This window comes from Balaenoptera musculus, chromosome 8 (genome assembly GCF_009873245.2).
Source record: "Balaenoptera musculus isolate JJ_BM4_2016_0621 chromosome 8, mBalMus1.pri.v3, whole genome shotgun sequence".
NCBI lineage: Eukaryota > Metazoa > Chordata > Mammalia > Artiodactyla > Balaenopteridae > Balaenoptera > Balaenoptera musculus.
Window position 1 is genome coordinate 84,787,617 of NC_045792.1, and position 21,567 is coordinate 84,809,183.

The 21,567-nt window shown below is 36.8% G+C and overlaps 1 protein-coding gene across 1 annotated transcript in view; it reads left to right on the forward strand.

Annotated features, from left to right (window-relative positions):
* Window positions 1-21,567, forward strand: part of CAPRIN1 (cell cycle associated protein 1) — a 37,067-nt gene that overhangs the window by 9,440 nt on the left and 6,060 nt on the right. The window contains exons 3-15 of the mRNA XM_036859676.1: window positions 5,182-5,244; window positions 5,354-5,440; window positions 7,802-8,040; window positions 8,130-8,212; window positions 11,627-11,764; window positions 13,384-13,436; window positions 13,514-13,600; window positions 14,713-14,868; window positions 14,959-15,067; window positions 17,006-17,067; window positions 17,549-17,659; window positions 17,877-18,026; window positions 18,961-19,111. Of these exons, the coding sequence (XP_036715571.1) occupies window positions 5,182-5,244; window positions 5,354-5,440; window positions 7,802-8,040; window positions 8,130-8,212; window positions 11,627-11,764; window positions 13,384-13,436; window positions 13,514-13,600; window positions 14,713-14,868; window positions 14,959-15,067; window positions 17,006-17,067; window positions 17,549-17,659; window positions 17,877-18,026; window positions 18,961-19,111 (1,489 nt within the window). The remainder of the gene's footprint in view (window positions 1-5,181; window positions 5,245-5,353; window positions 5,441-7,801; window positions 8,041-8,129; window positions 8,213-11,626; window positions 11,765-13,383; window positions 13,437-13,513; window positions 13,601-14,712; window positions 14,869-14,958; window positions 15,068-17,005; window positions 17,068-17,548; window positions 17,660-17,876; window positions 18,027-18,960; window positions 19,112-21,567) is intronic.

Genomic DNA, 21,567 nt, shown 5'->3' on the forward strand with positions numbered 1-21,567 from the left:
ACACTAGGATTGCTGACCAGAATTCTTATATGAGACCTGTCTTCATAGCTTAGCTTCCTCATAGCATGGCAGCCTCGGGGTTATTGAACTTCTTATATGATGGCTCAGGGTTCCAAACATGATTGGTTTTAGTGACCAGCAAACAGGGCAGAGACGCAGTGCTGTTAATGACTCAACCCTGGAAGTCATACGGGATTACTTCCACTGTACACTGTTGGTTGGCGCCCACTCAATAAAATGGCAGAGGAATTGGATTAGTTCTTAATGGGGCAGTGCCAAGGTCACATTGTAGAACAGTATGTGGGAGCCGTCTTTAGAAAATGTAATCTGCCATAGATCGCTGGGTTAGATGAATAGTAAATTTCCTATTGTGTAGAAAATTGGAGCTTTTCTGCTATAGGGTATCTTGTCCTAGGATAATATAGATTCATACTCAAGGACTATTATAGGTGAAAGTCCTGACAATATCCTGAAATCTAACAATCTTAACATCTTTTATATAGCACAAGATTTTAATTTTTTATTATATAAACTATATGTCTATTGCAGAATATCTAAGTGTACAAAAAAAAGGGAAAAGATTCCACCTATAATTGTACCACTCATGTACCATTCTTAACATTTAAAAAAATCTTTTTGTTTTTCATACATATATGTGTGTATATATATATATGAACATTTTTCAGGAGTTTTAAGTTCTCAAGACATTAAATGACAAAGTTAAAGCTAGGTATAGGGCTTCCCTGGTGGAGCAGTGTTTAAGAATCTGCCTGCCAATGCAGGGGACATGGGTTTGAGCCCTGGTCCGGAAAGATCCCGCATGCCACTGAGTAACCAAGCCTGGGCACCACAACTACTGAGCCTGCGCTCTAGAGCCGGTGAGCCACAGCTACTGAAGCCAGTGTGCCTAGAGCCCGTGCTCCGCAACAAGAGAAGCCACCGCAATGAGAAGCCCGCGCACCGCAAGGAAAAGTAGCCCCCGCTCGCCACAGCTAGAGAAAGCCTGCATGCAGCAATGAAGACCCAACGCAGCCAAAAATAAATAAATAAATTTATTTTTTTTTTAAAAAAAGCTAGGTATATAAAACTATCCCTTGTGGGATATGTAGGACATTCACTGTGTGTTAATGTCCTGATCTAGCAACAGTTTCCTTGAAAAATGTATAATACCATAAAAAGGGAAGATAATAAATGCAACGTATAAGCTAATAGTAGTTTTTCTTTTGCCTAGTTGCTAGAATTTTAACTGTGTACTGACACTAAATTTCAGGCCCCCCTTCTGTTTGCATATCTTCTATTTGTATATTTCTAAATAGTGGAATGCAGATTATAATGCTGTTATTGCATCCTAAATCATAATTAAAAGCAAATCTTAACTTGTTTTTTATTTCTTAAAGAAAAAGTAGCCTACCCTTTTAAAAAAATGAATGAACTGTCTTTGTTCCATCCTCAGAGTGTTTGAGGCAATTGAGCTTTTGCACATGGGGTTAGGCCTGTCATATCAGTGTAAAAATCTTGATTTTCATCTGGTAGACTTGAATTTTATATGTGTTTAGTTGGAAGCTTGTTGATTGTGTAAATAGTTCACCTAAATAAAATTGGATAGTTTCATTATCCTTTAATGTTTTAATGATTGTATTGATTTTATTTACCTTCAGTATAACTAAGGAATTGTGATAGGCTGTTTCATTTAGGATAGAATGGCTGTGAAAGTTGACTACTGTCTTTTCTGCCATAAAGAAAATGGATCATTTGACCTAAAACACCTTTCTAGCATTGCTTTTAAACTTGTTTCTGTGCCTCTGAATTTTATCAGACCCTTACTTTGTATTTGGTTTCATTATTTTATTATTGCTAAGGGTAAAGTATTACATATGTTTGTAATTGTGATTATTTAAAAAAATTTTTTTTAATTTTTAACTTTTATTTATTTATTTATTTATTTTTTTAAACATCTTTATTGAAGTATAATTGCCTTACAATGGTGTGTTAGCTTCTGCTTTATAACAAAGTGAATCAGTTATACATATACAATATGTTCCCATTTCTCTTCCCTCTTGCATCTCCCTCCCTCCCACCCTCCCCATCCCACCCCTCTAGGTGGTCACAAAGCACCGAGCTGATCTCCCTGTGCTATGCGGCTGCTTCCCACTAGCTATCTATTTTACATTTGGTAGTGTATATATGTCCATGACACTCTCTTACCCTGTCACATCTCACCCCACCCCCTCCCCATATCCTCAAGTCCATTCTCTAGTAGGTCTGTGTCTTTATTCCCGTCTTGCCACTAGGTTCTTCATGGCCTTTTTTTTTTTTTCCCCTTAGATTCCGTATATATGTGTTAGCATACTGTATTTGTTTTTCTCTTTCTGACTTACTTCACTCTGTATGACAGACTCTAACTCCATCCACCTCATTACAAATACCTCCATTTCATTTCTTTTTATGGCTGAGTAATATTCCATTGTATATATGTGCCACATCTTCTTTATCCATTCATCTGTCGATGGACATTTAGGTTGCTTCCATGTCCTGGCTATTGTAAATAGAGCTGCAATGAACATTTTGGTACATGACTCTTTTTGACCTATGGTTTTCTCAGGGTATATGCCCAGTAGTGGGATTGCTGGGTCGTATGGTAGTTCTATTTGTAGTTTTTTAAGGAACCTCCATACTGTTCTCCATAGTGGCTGTATCAATTTACATTCCCACCAACAGCGCAAGAGTGTTCCCTTTCCTCCACACCCTCTCCAGCATTTATTGTTTCTAGATTTTTTGATGATGGCCATTCTGACCGGTGTGAGATGATATCTCATTGTAGTTTTGATTTGCATTTCTCTAATGATTAATGATGTTGAGCATTCTTTCATGTGTCTGTAGGCCATCTGTATATCTTCTTTGGAGAAATGTCTATTTAGGTCTTCTGCCCATTTTTGGATTGGGTTGTTCGTTTTTTTGTTATTGAGCTGCATGAGCTGCTTGTAAATCTTGGAGATTAATCCTTTGTCAGTTGCTTCATTTGCCAATATTTTCTCCCATTCTGATGGTTGTCTTTTGGTCTTGTTTATGGTTTCCTTTGCTGTGCAAAAGCTTTTAAGTTTCATTAGGTCCCATTTGTTTATTTGTGTTCTTATTTCCATTTCTCTGGGAGCTGGGTCAAAAAGAATCTTGCTGTGATGTATGTCATAGAGTGTTCTGCCTATGTTTTCCTCTAAGAGTTTGATAGTGTCTGCCCTTACACTTAGGTCTTTAATCCATTTTGAGTTTATTTTTGTGCATGGTGTCAGGGAGTGTTCTAATTTCATACTTTTACATGTACCTGTCCAATTTTCCCAGCACCACTTATTGAAGAGGCTGTCTTTTCTCCACTGTATATGCTTGCCTCCTTTATCAAAGATAAGGTGACCATATGTGTGTGGGTTTATCTCTGGGCTTTCTATCCTGTTCCATTGATCTATATTTCTGTTTTTGTGCCAGTACCAAACTGTCTTGATTACTGAAGCTTTGTAATATAGTCTGAAGTCAGGGAGCTTGATTCCCCCAGCTCCATTTTTCGTTCTCAAGATTGCTTTGGCTATTCGGGGTCTTTTGTGTTTCCATACAAATTGTGAAATTTTTTGTTCTAGTTCTGTGAAAAATGCCAGTGGTAGTTTGATAGGGATTGCATTGAATCTGTAGATTGCTTTGGGTAGTAGAGTCATTTTCACAATGTTGATTCTTCCAATCCAGGAACACGGTATATCTCTCCATCTATTTGTATCATCTTTAATTTCTTTCATCAGTGTCTTATAATTTTCTGCATACAGGTCTTTTGTCTCCTTAGGTAGGTTTATTCCTAGATATTTTATTCTTTTTGTTGCAATGGTAAACGGGAGTGTTTTCTTAAAATATTTATTTATTTGGCTGTGCTGGTTCTTAGTTGTTACACGTGAGATCTTTGTCGTTGTGTGCAGGATCTAGGTCGCTTGCCAGGGATGGCACCTGGGGCCCCTGCATTGGGAGCACAGTCTTAACCACTGGACCACCAGGGAATTCCGCCCGCCCCACCCCCCGCCCCCGCCACTTAATTTAGATTTCAACTTATTAAAACAATACCTGAATTTTTAACTGTACTTCAGTACCTGAGTATCTCCGCGGGGGGCGGGCAGGGGGTGCTTATCTAATAGTAGTAGCCTAGGAAACCTCCATCCAAAGTTTTCAACTTAGTGGCGGGGGTGGGGGGTGGGGGGGGAGATGACCTTGAACCAGAGGCTTAACTTTTTCCCCCCACTTTTGCACATTAATTACATTTGTGAGAAAATAACAAAAGCAAAGCTGTTGACTAGTGTACTGTGCCTGTAGGTGATATGATAGCTTGAAATTATTTCAGTTCAAGGGAAATGAATGAGGCACATCAAAGACAATATGCATGTGTGTTTATTCAGGAAAAATAAACTCTTTTATGTCACTTACATGAATTTTTTAAAATTAATTAATTTATTTATTTTGGCTGTGTTGGGTCTTTGTTTCTGTGCGAGGGCCTTCTCCAGTTGCGGTGAGCGGGGGCCACTGTTCATCGCGGTGCGCGGGCCTCTCATTGTCGTGACCTCTCTTGTTGCGGAGCACAGGCTCCAGACGCGCAGGCTCAGTAGTTGTGGCTCACGGGCCTAGCCGCTCCGCGGCATGTGGGATCTTCCCAGACCAGGGCTCGAACTCGTGTCCCCTGCACTGGCAGGCAGATTCTCAACCACTGCGCCACCAGGGAAGCCCACTTACATGAATTCTTTGGCAGGGGTAGGGAGAAACAAAAATTTAACACTTAATAATATGTCTGATGTGCTCACTTCGGAGTAACTGGGATTTTAACCAAATTGTGGCCCTCACTCATGTGGAGTATTATATGCCTGGGCCATCTGATGCATATCTTTTCTGAGAAACCTAAAATATAAGCAGCGTTTCTTCATTGGCTTATAATAACAGTATTTGGTATCATTCAGCATGGCTGGAGTATTTAAATTCATTTTTTAACTCACAATTAAAGCTATTTTATATACTAACTTAAACTGTAGTATATCTAAAAAGTATATTTATGGCAAGATTTCAGACAAACTTAGAGAATTATGTGGGTTTGTTATTTTAGCATGGTTAAGCTGGTATATACTTTCAGTATGGAATATAATTATTTTTTTTCTTTTAATATAGGGCAAGCTTGATGATTATCAGGAACGAATGAACAAAGGGGAAAGACTTAATCAAGATCAGCTGGTAAAGATGCTATATTTTTATTAAGATTTTATCCTCATTAATTTTAATAGGAAAATTTTGTGTTTCTTTGTGTTTCCAGTAAAGTCGGGTTCTTTCTTTGTTATTTTAGGATGCTGTATCTAAGTACCAGGAAGTCACAAATAACTTGGAGTTTGCAAAAGAATTACAGAGGAGTTTCATGGCATTAAGCCAAGATGTAAGTAAAAAATAGCATATATGTTTATGAAATATTAAAAATGAGGGCAGAAAATTTTATTTGTCTCTTTGAGTTTTAGTTCTTGCATTACTGTTGATAAGCTCTCTGCAAGGGGGAGAGGATTGGATCCAATTATATCTAAGATGCTTTCCAATTCTGTAAAGTTTAGTGTAACACCTGAAAGTGCCTTTTAAAAGGACTGAGTTTCATATATGACAGACATGTATCGTTGGTTTAAAAAATTATCTATGCAAATATAACAGTCAGCCTTCTGTATATGCGGGATCTTCATCCAAGGATCGAAATCCTAGGTTGGTTGAATCTGCAGTTAGAGAGTGCGGACTGTAAGGGACTTGGAACATCCATGGATTTTGGTATCCACGGGGGGTGGGGTGGGGGTGGTCCTGGAATCGATTCCCCTTGGCTACGGAGAGATAACTGTATAAACGTGATAGACATTTATCTTCCATGTATTCCTTTATGCCTCATGACTATGTTACAATCCCATTAACTATCAGAAAATAAAGACACCTGTTGATATAATGGGTAACTACTTTCTCCATAGAGATCTTAAGGGATGTGGCCGACTAATATATTGCATTTGTATCAACTCTTGATCCAACAAAGTGGTGTGTTTTTCCCCGAACATCTTTTGATGTGACAGAAGCCTTTGGGAACAGGATAAAATTAAATATGAGCAAAGTCAAATAATTGGTTGAAAGTTGAGACCAGAAAATTAATATCCTTCTGAATTAGTATTAGCTTATTTGGAGAAAGGCTTATAACAACGTTGAAATTTAAAGTTGCCTCTGATTTGGTGAAATGAATAAACAAAACCGTTTATTATGTGATGAGAGACAATGCAGTACAGAGATGAAGAGTTCTGATTGGAACCAAACTGCCTGATTTGAATCCTGATTCTACCACTTTTACTTAATAGCTGTATGACTTTGAAAGAGTTATTTAACTTCTCTATACCTGTATCGGTCAGGGTTTTCCAGAGAAACAGCCAGTAGGGTAGAAAGGAAAGGGTGGGAGAAAAAGGGAGAGGGGAGAGGCAGTAGTAGTGCCTCATTATAGGGTTGTGCTTATAACAGTAAAAATGGCAGTAATAGTGCCTACCTCATTATAGGGTTATGCTTATGACAGTATTTGACGTATAACTAATCTATTTCATGCACTTAATATTATTGTTACTTATTAAATTTGATTAAAGGTGGAAAATATTGATACCCCTTAAAACAGAGTAAGGGAAATTTAATTTACACCCAAGTAGGGATTTGTTCCGCTTAGCTTAGATCAGAGCCTCAGGCTTGATGAACCCTGCCCAGTTTCTTGTTTCTGATTTAAAAAAAAAAATATGGGTCACAGAAGTAGAATTGCTATATACAATTTAATATAGAATCTATTTTTGAAGCTACTGTCACTATGTAAATGAAAATACCTGTATCCTCCTTTGATTCTTTTTTTAACACTGGTGTTCTCAGGAACTTTTCACTGGGCCTTTAACTTCATTGGCAGTCCTTTTATTTAACTCTGATCCTTTGTTGCCCTTTCCACAGTTATTAAACACTTCTTTTGTTTTGCATTCAAGAGCTTCTTTAACCTAGTTCCAGCCTACCTTTTCTAGTCTTCATAGTCTTCCCTACTTGAACTCCTCATCCAAAGTGGCTTTCTTTATTATCTTACTTCTTTTGCTTTCTTGACTTATTTTCTCCTTTCTGCCTTTCTTCCTAGAATGGAAGTGGTGGATTGTTTGGGATGAGAAGGTAGTAGTGGGTTTGACATCTTCTTGCGAGTCAATAGTAGGCAATTGGAATTAGTATTTTGAACCATTTTTTCATAGAGATAGACATAGATAAGATTTTTTTTTTTATTGTGGCTGTGGTTGGGTTTCTTTTTTAATTGTCTTAGAACCTTAATTAAAATTTTTAGTTTTTATACTTTTTATTATGGAAAATTTAAAAACTAAAGAAAAGACTATAATGAACTCACATTTACCTATACCTAGCTTTTACAGTTACCATGATTTCATGGGCAGTTATATTTCGTCTATACTCACACCTACTCCCTTGCTGCCTGCCTGCTAGATTATTTTGAAGCAAATCCCTAATATATTGTTTCATTGATACCATTTCCATAGTGTAATACCTTCTAGGAAAAGATGTATTTTGAATTTCTAACAGCTACTGAAAACAGATTATTTATTAAACTGTTTTTAAGTTGGGAGTCATTCTTTTGTATATCAAGGTCACATTTAACTCAATGAATGAAATATGTCTTATTTACACTGGACCTGAAATTGATGTAAAGGAGTTTCGTAAAACTTATTTCTACGTCTATGTTTATATTCTTATGCAGATTCAGAAAACAATAAAGAAGACAGCACGTCGGGAGCAGCTTATGAGAGAAGAAGCTGAACAGAAACGTTTAAAAACTGTGCTTGAGCTGCAGTATGTTTTGGACAAATTGGGAGATGACGAAGTGAGAACTGACCTGAAGCAAGGTTTGAATGGAGTGCCAATATTGTCTGAAGAGGAACTGTCGTTGTTGGATGAGTTCTACAAATTAGCAGACCCTGAACGGGACATGAGCTTGAGGTATAGTGGTATTTGATAATAGAAATTTCTAAATGTTGTGTTGAGTAGACAACCGAAAGGTAATTAACTAGCTGTTTTATTATTATAAGGTTGAATGAGCAGTATGAACATGCCTCCATTCACCTGTGGGACTTGCTGGAAGGGAAGGAAAAACCTGTATGTGGAACAACCTGTGAGTATCACTGACAACTTGATTTTGTGACTAAGAATCTTTAAAATTTAATGTAAAATAGATAGCTAGTGGGAAGCAGCTGCATAGCACAGGGTGATCAGCTCCATGCTTTGTGACCACCTACAGGGGTGGGATAGGGAGGGTAGAAGGGAGACGCAAGAGGGAGGAGGTATGGGGATATATAGCTGATTCACTTTGTTATACAGCAGAAACTAACACAAGATTGTAAAGCAATTATACTGCAATAAAGATGTTAAAAAAAAAAAAGTCAAATTCATAGAATCAAAGAAGGAAATGGTATTTTCCAGGGGCTGGGGGGAGGGGGAATGGGGACTTACTAATCACTGGGCATAAAGTTTCATTCAAGCAAGATGAACAAATTCTAGAGGTCTGCTGTACAACATTGCACCTGTAGTCAACAATAATATATGGTACACTTAAATTTTGTTGGAAAAAAAAATTTGTTAAAAGGTAGATCTCATGCTAAGTGTTCTCTCCACAATAAAATAAAATAAAAATAAGTATTAAAGATATTTTAGAACTGTGTAAATAACGTTAATCCACTGTTTACTTTTTGGTTTATTTCCTTTTTGTATCTTTTTATTTGTTTATTTTTTGCAATTTTTTTGTGTGTAAGTCAAAACACCAGCATCAACCGACCAAAAATCTATAAAGATGGGAGTCCTAAATTAACATGGTTTTGTTCATAACTTATTCTGCTTGAGGTGGACAGATTAACAGCAAATTGACTTTCATTGTTTTTGGTATTAGATGGGGACTGGTTTTTCCTTACAGATGAAATTTTGTGAAAAACATTTACTGCACCCCATACATTCTGCTCATGGTCATTGCCTTAGTCTATCTTTAGTTTTTCTTAGACTTCTGCGAATTTGGGACATTCATTTTTTTCTATGTTTTTTAAAAAGCTAATATCTAGGCCAGTATTCTATATGTGAACTCCTTAACTGTAAATATGCAGTTGTATGTTGATTTTTTTTTTAAATAAGGATATTTTTAAGTTACACTACCTCAGTAAATTAGGAATTTTAGATTTTAACCTCTTAGTAAATCAGGGAATAGATTCTTAGCTATTTTTAATGTCGATTTAGGGAAGTAGATTTTTGAACATATTAAGGCAAAAATATCTGTTTATACCCTATTTTTAGCTATTTGGTTGAAATGAGCTTATACTCTTTTTGGCAAAACTGTATGATGTAATTTGGAGTGTATTTGCTTTAAGGAGATGGGTAAATCAAATATGAGGAACCATTGCTTTTGTGTCTTTTCATGTAAGAAATCATTTTCTTGGTTTGTTAACTTGTGTTGTCTGTATTTCTTCATTAAAAAAAAACTTTGGCTTCTTGATTTTAGTTCTGCTACAAATATATACTGAATTCCCCACTTGAAGTTTGATTAGAAAGCAGTTGACATGTGTATAAACTTGTTAGCTTCAAAAAGTAGCTTTAGGTCAAGCCTGATAAAATTTTCATGAGCACTATTGAGGAGTAACAAGGGTTAAACGGTAAGCCGTGGCTTGTTTTGGTGTTACTTTCTACCTGGCCTCATTCCTGCATCTGAGGAATGTAACATCTTTATAGTTAATGGAAAGATATAATTTAATCATATTAGTGTTTTTATGTGCATTCAGTTTTCATAAGTTTTTTTAAAGTAGTTCTGAGGCAGGAGATTCTGAAGCAGGGGGAAGGAAAACATGTGAAGTGTTCAGCATTCAAAAGTTAATAGTTATTGGGACTTCCCTGGTGGTCCAGTGGTTAAGAATCCGCCTTCCAATGCAGGGGACGCAAGTTTGATCCCTGGTCGGGGAACTAAGATCCCACATGCCGCTGGGCAACTGAGCCCGTGCGCCACAACTAGAGAGAAGCCTGCATGCCACAACTAGAGAAGAGTGAAATATCCTGCATGCCGCAACAAAGATCCCGCGTGCTGCAGCTAAGACCCGACACAGCCAAATAAATAAATAAATAAACGTGTGTGTGTGTGTATATTTAAAACGTTAATATTTTTATTTATTTACGTATTTATTTGGCTGTGCTGTGCAGCTTGTGGGGTTTTAGTTCCCTGACCAGGGCTTGAAGCGGGCCCTCAGCAGTGAGAGCACAGTCCTAACCACTGGACTGCCAGGGAATTCCCGATAGCTTAACTTTTTTTTTTTTTTTTTTAAATATTTACTTATTTGGTTGCATCGCGTCTTAGTTGCAGCTCTCGGGCTCCTTAGTTGTGTCATGTGAACTCTTAGTTGCGGCATGCGTATGGGATCTAGTTCCCAGACCAGGGATCGAATCTGGGCCCCCTGCACTGGGAGTGTGGAGTCTTAACCACTGCGACACTAGGGAAGTCCCCCTATAGTTTTACTTTTAATAGCATTAATTTTATAATACTTTGATATAACGTCCCTGAAGTTTCATTTTTCTGTATAGTGACCTATTAATAGTCTTGCTCTACATCTACTATACAAGGCCAGGAAATGGAGATTAACTCCTGACACAAACCTTCCCCCACCACCCTGTCCCCTTTACGTACCAAATTCTGACAATTTTATTTGCCTTTTAAATATCTTTTGAATCTACTTCTCTTTCTCTACTTTTCTGCTTTTCTGTTGTCTAATGCAGTCTCTTAACTGAATTCACCATCCATTCCTCTTTAAAATCTTTTAATGGTTTTATTTTAATCACATTTTATATACATTTGCCCTTAGTTTGTAAGACCTTGCATATTCTGGCTCTTACCAGTCTCTCCAGACTCATCTTTCCTTATGCTTTTTCTTACTCCCTATGCTCCAGCCACAATGCATACTTTAATTTTCTTGGATTTGGCACGCTGTGTACAGGGCTTTGTAAATGCTGTTGCCTCTGCCTTGAAACACTTGTTTCCTCTCTACTACTCATCTTTCAGATCCCAGCTCTTGCAGCCCTTACACCAGAAAAGCCTCTCATGGTCTCTCCCTGATTAGGTCCAGTCCATTGTACTTCTGTGTAGTACTTTTCACAGATGTAATGTTACTGTTTTTGTGAGTATTTGATAACTCTTCTTTATTGGACTGTTCGCTTAGTGAAGGCAGATACTGTATCTTTTACATACCTCTCTGTAGCCCCAGTGCCTAGTTCATTGCTTAACATACAGTTAGGTGCTAAATAAATGTTTATTGAATGAATAAATGATAATTGTCAGGGTTTTTTTGGACTAACTTATTTAAAATACTTAAAAATTTAATACAAATAATTTCTTGTTCCCTATTATTCTGTAATAAATTTCTGTTGGAATTTAATGGTTTTATGTTTTTAAGTAACAGTTGATGGGGTTGTTTTTCTTACCGCTATATTTTGTAGAACGTTGAATCTTTTAAGTCAGGCATCCTCAGATAGTCCAAGACTATAATTAATATTCTGTTTTTAGATAAAGCTCTAAAGGAAATTGTTGAGCGTGTTTTCCAGTCAAACTACTTTGACAGCACTCACAACCACCAGAATGGGCTGTGTGAGGAAGAAGAGGCAGCCTCAGCACCTGCAGTTGAAGACCAGGTAGCTGAAGCTGGTGAGTACTCAGGTGGATATGAACTTTAGTTTAGGGTCCTGGTTTTACTTTCCTTTGTCACAAGTTCAAGCTATACATTTATTTAGTTGTATTTGTACACTTAGATTTTTAAAGAAACTTTAAGCATGACCAAATATTAAGACAAAGCATAAGAGTAATTCCCAGAGGCATTAAATATCAGTTGTTTATCTTATTTTTTAGTTTTATTTTTAAAATTATTTTATTTTATTTTTGGCTGCGTTGGGTCTTTGTTGCTGTGCGCGGGCTCTTGTTGCGGCGAGCGGGGGCTGCTCTTCGTTGTGGTGCGCAGGCTTCTCATTGCGGTGGCTTCTCTTGTTGTGGAGCACGGGCTCTAGGTGTGTGGGCTTCAGTAGTTGTGGCACATGGGCTCAGTAGTTGTGGCTCGCGGGCTCTAGAGCGCAGGCTCAGTAGTTGTGGCGCACAGGCTTAGTTGCTCCACGGCATGTGTGATCTTCCCGGACCAGGGCTCGAACCTATGTCCCCTGCATCAGCAGGCGGATTCTTAACCACCATGCCACCAGGGAAGCCCCTATCTTGTTTATGTTGATCACTGATACAGACTGGTATTTCTGTTGCTGCAGTATTGCTAGGCTGGAGTATGGATGAGGGAGCAACTGTTGTAAGGTTTTTCAAATAGATTTTTGGCTGATGTACGCAGATTTATTGCTGCTTACAATGCCAGTATATGAGGTGAATGGTATGAGGTTTTGTTCTGTTTTTTTTTATGACGGAGTGATTATAACTCCATTATCTTGAACTATAAATTCCTCAGTCACCAGAGATCTATTCTGGCACCTAGCACATCACTAATAGGTAGGTAAGCACTTACTGTGAGGACTTTTATGATAACGTAAGATGATGAATAAAATTTTGAATACTATAGGGAGCATTGTTGGAGCATATATTTTATAATGGGTAAAAGCATGGATTCCAGAATCAGACTGCCTGGATAAAATCTTGGCTACAACACGTATTAGCTATGTAACTTTGGGCAACTTACCGAACTTCTCTGTACCTCAGGTTCTTCATTTAGGAAGTAATATGTAAAGTATGTATACAGTGCCTGGCACATGGTAAGCATTAGGTTGAAACCAGAAGGGAACATTACACATCAATGGAATTTATGGTTGCAGATCAATATAAGGCAGTAAGGCAGTCTTTTTTTTTTTTTTGGCTGTGCTGTGAGGCTTGTGGGATCTTAGTTCCCCAACTAGGGATCGAACCCAGGCCCAGGCAGTGAAAGTGCCGAGTCCTAATCACTGGACTGCCAGGGAATTCCCAAGACATTTTTTTCCTCCCTTACCACTTTTACCAAGTAGATTAAAATGGAGACTAGGATGCTGCTTTGTTGGCATTATACTTGATCCAGAATAATTACTATTGAAACTAAAATAATTGTGGAATAAATGGTAAAGAAAACAACTTTCTGAGCATTTTGTTGTAAGAATAATAAAATACAGAAACGTACTGTTAACTATAACTTTGTAAATAAATTCAGACTATGTGATGGTGAGCTGTTTACTTATTTGGATTTAAATGAATTGTTAACTTTAAAAAAGTTTTCTTACACTCTTTTGTATCATTTTTTAACCTCTTAGAACCTGAGCCTGCAGAAGAATACACTGAACAAAGTGAAGTTGAATCAACAGAGGTATGATTTTTATTTAATGCTAGCTTTCCCTTTCTGCCTTTCAAACAGAGGTCTCAAACATTTACTTTGCTTTGCAGTATGTAAATAGACAATTTATGGCAGAAACACAGTTCAGCAGTGGTGAAAAGGAGCAGGTAGATGAGTGGACAGTTGAAACAGTTGAGGTAAGAGTTCTCTGTTACAAGGTTGATGTCTTTTGTCTTTAATTACTAATTCTTATCTCTCCTAAGAACAAATTTAGATTGTTAAGTCTTTTGCATTCTTAGTACATTTATTAGAATAACAAACTCATTATGTAAGACTGTTCTGTTTAAAAGGTGATTTGTTTGTCTTTGTGGATATTTAATATAATCACTGCTTTGCTGATCCAATTACAAAAAAATATACAAATATCAATTTATAATTTATGGGGTTAATCTGTCTATTAAAGTACATGATTTGTCTGTTATCAGGTTGCTCTATAAAAATCTGGGCTCCCACATGGATAGCCTTCAGAAAGACTACCTTACAGGGGTACGTTGGAGTGTCATCTTAGACTTCTCCTTCACCCTAGTGCTGTTTGGTTACCAGGCTCTGTTAACTCAGTATTGCTTACAAAGGAAATAAGGTTGTGACTTGCCCAGGCTTAACAGATATGACTTGCCCAGGCTTAAAAGCCAGACAGAGGAATATAAATTTGATGTAATAAAAATTAGTGATATTTCTCAGCAGAGCAGGGAATTACTAAAAACAATAATCAGGAGAAATTATTAGAGCTAGAAAAATGACAGGTAGAGTGAGCTTTGGCTTTTGTAGCAGTTTTGATGAGGTGATAGAGCTTGATCCTATGGTATTGCCAGAGAGAATGAAATGATAGGAACTCAAAGCTTGATGATAATAATAGCTAACATTTCTTGAATGCTCATTATATATCAGGTACTGAGATAGATATATATTTGATATAGATATATAGGTTTGCTTAATATAGAAAGCTTAACAGTTTAAGCAGAACACATGATTTTAGGAAGTTATCACAGGTAGTCTTTCTTGAAAGCAGTTTACAAGGTAAATCTGAAATGCTACATGGTGACCCTTTGGAATTGGGAACACTGTAGAAGAGATAGCATTGATCAGAATGTTAAATTTGGCATAATTTGGTCATGTTGAATACATTCAAGTCTGCTATTCTGTTTACAGTGTAGGTGGCATATGTAATTTGGGGACCAGTCATGATGATAATGAGTGGAGCTCTTGTCATTCTACCAACCTGGTCCCCTCTCCTTCTCTCCCACTTTAGGTGGTAAATTCACTCCAGCAGCAACCTCAGGCTGCATCTCCTTCAGTACCAGAGCCCCACTCTTTGACCCCAGTGGCTCAGGCAGATCCCCTCGTGAGAAGACAGCGAGTACAGGACCTTATGGCGCAAATGCAGGGGCCCTATAATTTCATACAGGTAGGTGCAGTTTAGTCAAACACTATGACAGAAGGGTAAAGTGTTTACATTATTTAACTTAATTCCATTATATTCTATCTAAACTTATAGGATTCAATGCTGGATTTTGAAAACCAGACCCTTGATCCTGCCATTGTATCTGCACAGCCTATGAATCCAGCACAGAACATGGACATACCCCAGCTGGTTTGCCCTCCAGGTTAGTAATGATACATGTTTATGTGAGAAAGTATAGAGCCAATGCTTTTCAGTTTTTGTAAAGTTTATGAAAATTAATTTTTTTCTTTTTAATGCTTAACTTTTAGATCTTGTATCTTTTATTTTAAAATATTTATTTATTTATTTGTTTGTTTGTTTACTTTGGCTGCGCCGGGTCTTAGTTGTGGCACGTGGGATCTTCGCTGTGGCATGCGGGATCCTTTTTTTTTTTTTAGTTGTGGCATGCGGGCTTCTTAGTTGCGGCATGCGGACTCCCAGTTGCGGCATGTGTGCGGGATCCAGCTCCCCGACCAGGGACCGAACCTGGGCCCCCTGCATTGGGAGCGTGGAGTCCTACCCACTGGACCACGAGGGAAGTCTCTATCTTTTAATTCGATGAGAAATGTTACTGTTTTTTCCTGTAATATGAATAATAACTGTAGTTCCATCGTTGGTGGTGGTGGATTTTTTTTTTTTTGTAACTTTATTGGCGTACAGACATACAGAAAAGTACATGCAAATTTATAGCACAGTGAGATTTCACAAACTTGAACACGCCAGCACCCAAAAGTGGAACTTTACCAGTACCCCAGAAGCCTACTTGTGTTCTCTTTTAGTCAGTAGTTACCTCTCTCCTTGCCCCATTAGTAACAACTTCTGACTTGTAAAACTGTAGACCTGTTTTGCTTGTTTTTGTGTATAAATGAAATTTTGCTTGGCTATTTAAATTTCAAAATTAATCTAAGAATAAATCTAGTATTAACAGGTGTCTTTCTCTGAAGGATGATTGCAGCTTTTTAGGAGAATTTCTGAACATTTTATTACTTAAATAAAAAATGAGATGCACTAGTGGAGTGGGTAAGGGAATGCTCAAGAGGAAAGTGGAAGAGATAGTAAGTTTCAAACTCTTACTAGTCTTACACCATTATTTGAAACAGCAGCATACTAAGTACGGTTGGTGCCTTTGTATCAGCTTAAGTGGAGCATCTCTTTAGGACTATTAGTAATTTTGAGTCTTGTTTTTTTCCTACAGCATGTCAGCATTAAGGGCATAGAAGTTGAACCATGTAAAGTAACACATTTAATGTTGTTAATCTTAAGTGTCATAAAAGGAGTTGCTGGTAATAGCATGTTTAATGAACACAGTCAATATGGTTAGGATTTCTCTAAAGTAAAGGAAGCTCATATCTCTACCAAGAGTTAGAAAACAGATCAGTGTTCATTTTTTGAGCTCTGCCAGAGGAAGAAAATACATAGTTTTCTTAGCTGCACCAGTCAACACATGCAGCACTGATGTAACCTGTAAAGCTGTTTAGATGTTCAGGTAAGGCTGAGTTCACTAGACTCTCCAGTGAAAACGGATGATTTCCAAATGGCTAACGAAAAATACTGTATTTTTGATTATCTGTCTAACAGTGATTTGGGAGAGTAGTGGAAGGGTGGTGAGGGTTGGCAATAATATGCACATTGAATTGAATATAGGCTTTTTAAAGGTATGTTTTTATTTTTTCCAGTGGAAACATTTGAAATTATATTGAAAGTTGATAATATTAAAATGTTACTGAATATTATCTAAAAGTTTTGAGTAAGAGTAATGCTACTTTATGGTTACTGCTTTAAAAGGCTCTTCCTGGGTAACATTAGCATTGATTCTTACCATTCTGCTCTATACCTCTTCATTAGTACTGTCTCACTAACACTTTGCAAAACAAAGTGAAGGCCATTGTGACAGTTGACTTACAATGACTATCAATTAATCGAAAATGCTCACTTGAAAGCTAAAATCCTGCCTATACTTCCCCATTTATTTTCATGATTGCTAAAAAGTTTATATAGGATTTGGCTATAGAAAAATGACTTTAAAGAGCAAGTAAAGGTATTTAGACATCTCTGAAGAAATTTGATTTTGTATGACAGTATTTTTTGATCAATTTTGCAGTTCATTCTGAATCTAGACTTGCTCAACCTAATCAAGTTTCTGTACAACCAGAAGCTACACAGGTAAGAGTGATACGAATATTTTTGCAGGTTTTTGTTTTTAATCACTTCTTGGGTCTCTTTCTTAGTTAGCTTATGAAAACCAGGTACGAATTTGATAAGTGTCTTAAGTCTGGCATGGGTAGCTATCAGCCTTTATTTCCATCTTTACATTTATTTTTCTTTTGATGAACTAAAAAAATTTTTTTGTTAATCCTTGTGTTTTATAATTATAATGAAGGAAGAAGGTTTTCAATGTTGAACTGAGAATTTGAGAAATATTTTAGATTTCATAATTTTTTAAAAATTTAGTGTAGATGTTATCTATGATTGTGGGGAGCTTCATAACTGGACTAGGGTTTATTTAACTTTGAGCTTTAATAATATATATATTTTTGCAGTTGTTAGGTTTTATAGTCTCTTTATCGTATCTATTTCTTAGCCCTGTATGTATTAAAGGTGGTTTATAACAGAATGAAGCTTTGATTTCTTTACTTCTTTGTAGGTTCCTTTGGTTTCATCCACAAGTGAGGGATATACAGCATCTCAACCCTTGTACCAGCCTTCTCATGCTACCGAGCAACGACCACAAAAGGAACCAATTGACCAGATTCAGGCAAGTTCTTTTACCAGGTCATGTAAACTTGATGAGGCAATTATACATGAATTGGGTGGAGGTAAATAACTGTTACTATAGTGTCTCTTCGTTTTGGCCCCAATGCATGCACTGTAGTATTTTTGTTTCATGAAATAGTTGAGCTTCTTAACATACATATGGGTAGTAGACTTGGCTTAGTTTACCACTAAAGTGTGATTATTCACTTTGTGTTTAGGCAACAATCTCTTTAAATACAGACCAGACTACAGCATCATCATCCCTTCCTGCTGCTTCTCAGCCTCAGGTGTTCCAGGCTGGGACAAGCAAACCTTTACATAGCAGTGGAATCAATGTAAATGCAGCTCCATTCCAATCCATGCAAACGGTAAGCAAATTAATTCAACTAACATTAAGTGCCTGGTGTGTACTATCTTCATGCTAGAGTCTCAACAGAAAGTTTTTATTTAACTTTGTGCTTGAGTCTGCATCTACCCTAACTGTAGGGTATATTTAATTGAACACAAACTCTCATTTTTTTCTGTTCCCAGAGATAAATTTGAGTCTTAAGAGTTATGTGCCCACATCTTCTTGTTTTGTAGTTTCACCCTTTTGATTTGATTAACAAAATTTTAAACATGAAAAAAGTAGACTAGTATAACATCTATTATATATATAGATCATTACCTAGATTTAACAGCTGTTTACACTTTGCCATATTTGCTTAATATTTTATTTTACTGAAGTATATCTCAAAGTAAAGTAATGGACATTATGATACTTCACCCTGGTTCTTCAGTAAGCATCTCTAAATTGCAGAATTTCTAGAAAATAATGATAATGAAAATACTGTGATTGATGGGATACAGCCAAAACAGTGCTCACAGGAAAATTCAGAGTTAAATGCTTAAGATACAATTTTTGATTAAAATATCAATAAAAATAAAATAATTATTTAAATTAAAGTTCTTAGATTTAATTTCTGTAAGTGATATTTTATCAGGGGTTTGCATCTTTTAAAAAGATTTCTCATTTATAATAGCATTTCCAAGGCTTCTGATTATATGTCTTTTTAGATTTTTAATCCCCATTTATACTCTGCTTTAAGTGCTGTATGGTATATATGTATTTTCGACATTGAGGTGCATGAACTGAGGGTTGTGTGTGTGTGTGTGTATGAGAGAGAGAGAGAGATGTCTGAGACTTCTGTAATGGTCTTTCTTACGTTTCAGGTAAAACCAGAATTGAGATCTGCCATGTTAAAAGTAGGGAAATGATTAGCATAAAGGGAAGAACTAATCATTTACTTTATTTACTTATAGGTGTTCAATATGAATGCCCCAGTTCCTCCTGTTAATGAACCAGAAACTTTAAAACAGCAAAATCAGTACCAGACCAGTTATAACCAGAGCTTTTCCAGTCAGCCTCACCAAGTAGAACAAACAGAGCTTCAGCAAGAACAGCTTCAAACAGGTAGGAAAACCAGTGTCACCTCCTTGGCTACTTGCTTTGCAGTGCAGTTATTGACAGTGTTAGGAGAGTTTGGACTTTTGAGTGGCAGTGTCCAAGAGTTTTTGTTTTGGTAGTAGACCATATGAATTTTTCATTGTTGATCCTGAGTAAAATCAAGCCCATATTTGCTGTATGTGAATTATGTGCAGTTTTCGGAGGCTTTATGCCCATTTTCCCTTGGTTAGTGAGTTTTCATAATATCCTATCCTATTTCATTACGTGATTTTAGTGGAATTAAACTTGCTATTCAAATTGTGATCAACTTTGCTCTTAATTGCTAATTATTTGAAGCCTGCTGGCATGATACCTGGCAGCAAGTTGGTTATACAAAATTAAGCAGTAAAGGCGTTGGTGTGGCTGCATTTGGTGGACTAGGTTGAAACAAGGTCCTTGTTGGCAAGTAAGGTCATAATTTGGCCAGTTGTCATACCTATCACAATAATAATGTGGATAGAGATATTTTAGATTTCTTATATTTGTAAGACATAAATAGCTTTTTAAGGTCTTTGGTTATTTAATTCTTAAGAGATTTAATTGGAATCCCACAACAAGCTAGCAAACCCTATTAAGAATCATAGGAGTTAATACTTTAATTTTACTGGACTGACTGATGTGAGTAACTGGACTGACTGATGTGAGTAACTATCTCTAATTGTCTAATTTCTTGACAGACCTGGGTCAACATTGATTTTTCTTATATATCACTGTAGTATTCAGCATCACTAATCAGGGAGGTTGAATCAACCACAGTCTGACAGAAATTTGGCAGTTATGCTATCTGTGTTTTTGAATGATAAAACTGGACTTCTTGTTCTCAGGCTCCTTTAATTATTCATTGCCATGTACAGGCGTACCTTGAGGATATTGCAGGTTCGGTTCCAGACCACTGCAATAAAGCAAATATCTCAAAGTGAGTCACGCGAAATTTTTGGTTTCCTAGTGCATATAAAAATTCTGTTCACACTATACTATAGCCTATTAAGTGCGCAATAATAGCATTATGTCTAAAAAAACAGTGTACATGACTTAATTAAAAAATACTTTATTGCCAAAAAATCCTAACCATCCTCTGCAACCTCACTGAGTCACAGTAGTAACGTCAAAGATCGCTGATTACAGATCACCATAACAAATCTAGTAATGAAACAGTTTGAAATATTGCAAGAAATACCAGAATGTGACCCAGAGACACGAAGTGAGCAAGTGCTGTTGGAAAAATGGTACTAATAAACTTGCTCTACACAAGGTTGCCACAAACCTTGAATTTGTAAAAACAAAACAAAACAAAACAAAAAAAACGCAGTATCTGTGAAGAGCAATAAAAGAGAAGCACACTAAAACAAGGCATGCCTGTATTCATAAGTTGGTTGTGGAGCGGATATATTTGGTGCCTTTAGACATTATGCTAACATGCTTGCTGTTTTACCTTTTTTTCAGATGGTGTAATGAAATTAAAAATTACTGTATATCATTTGATTTGGTTAGTTTGGCCCTTTGTGCCAGTTGATTTCAAGCTATCTTGTTCTTATATTCTACTTGACATTACTAATTGACTATGAAGCACTGGACTAGATAACCTTTTGTTACCATTTCAAAATACACATTATTTATGAAACTTAACTTCATAACATTTACAGATATTTTCAGTAAAAAATCAGATCAGCCCGTATGCTTTGCTCAAACACCTCCACCCTACCACTCTGATCTAGGCAGCCATCAGCTCTTATCTGGAATATTGCAGTTGTCTCCCTTGACGCTTATTTTAGTCCAGTCTTTTCTCCACAGAGTAGCCAGAGTGATTATTTTAAAATGTAAATCAGATGTCTCTCTCCTGTTCAGAACCTCCCAGTGACTGCCAATTACATTTAGAAAAGAAATCCAAAGTCTTTACCTTGGTTTATAAGATCCATGATCTGGCCCCTGCCTTGATTCTGTTGTATATCCTATATTTTCTTCCTTATGTGCCCATACCAGCCACAAACACAAATTCTCTCCTTTCTCAGGGCCTTTACACTTTCTTTTCTTTTTGCCTGAACCTTTTCTTCCACTGATGTTTGCATGGCTTGCTTCTTGACTTTTACGTCTATGCTCAGATATCACCTCACAGAGACCTCCCTTCATTGCCTTGTCCAAATGTAATGTGCTCACTTTGGTTACTCATTTATCCTACTTGGTGTTTTCCTTAATCACTTATTACCTGATAGTATAGATGTTTTTACTTGTATGTATATTTTATTTACTTATTATTTCCCATTATTAAAACTTCATTATGGGCAAAGATTATGTGTTGGCAGCTAACTCATCCCTTGTGTCTAGGACCAGGCCTGGCAGGTTGAGGGCATTCTGATATTTGTTGAACAAGGCAGTGTATCCCATCATTCCAGAAGTTTTGTTTTAATCTGAATTAGTATCTAGTC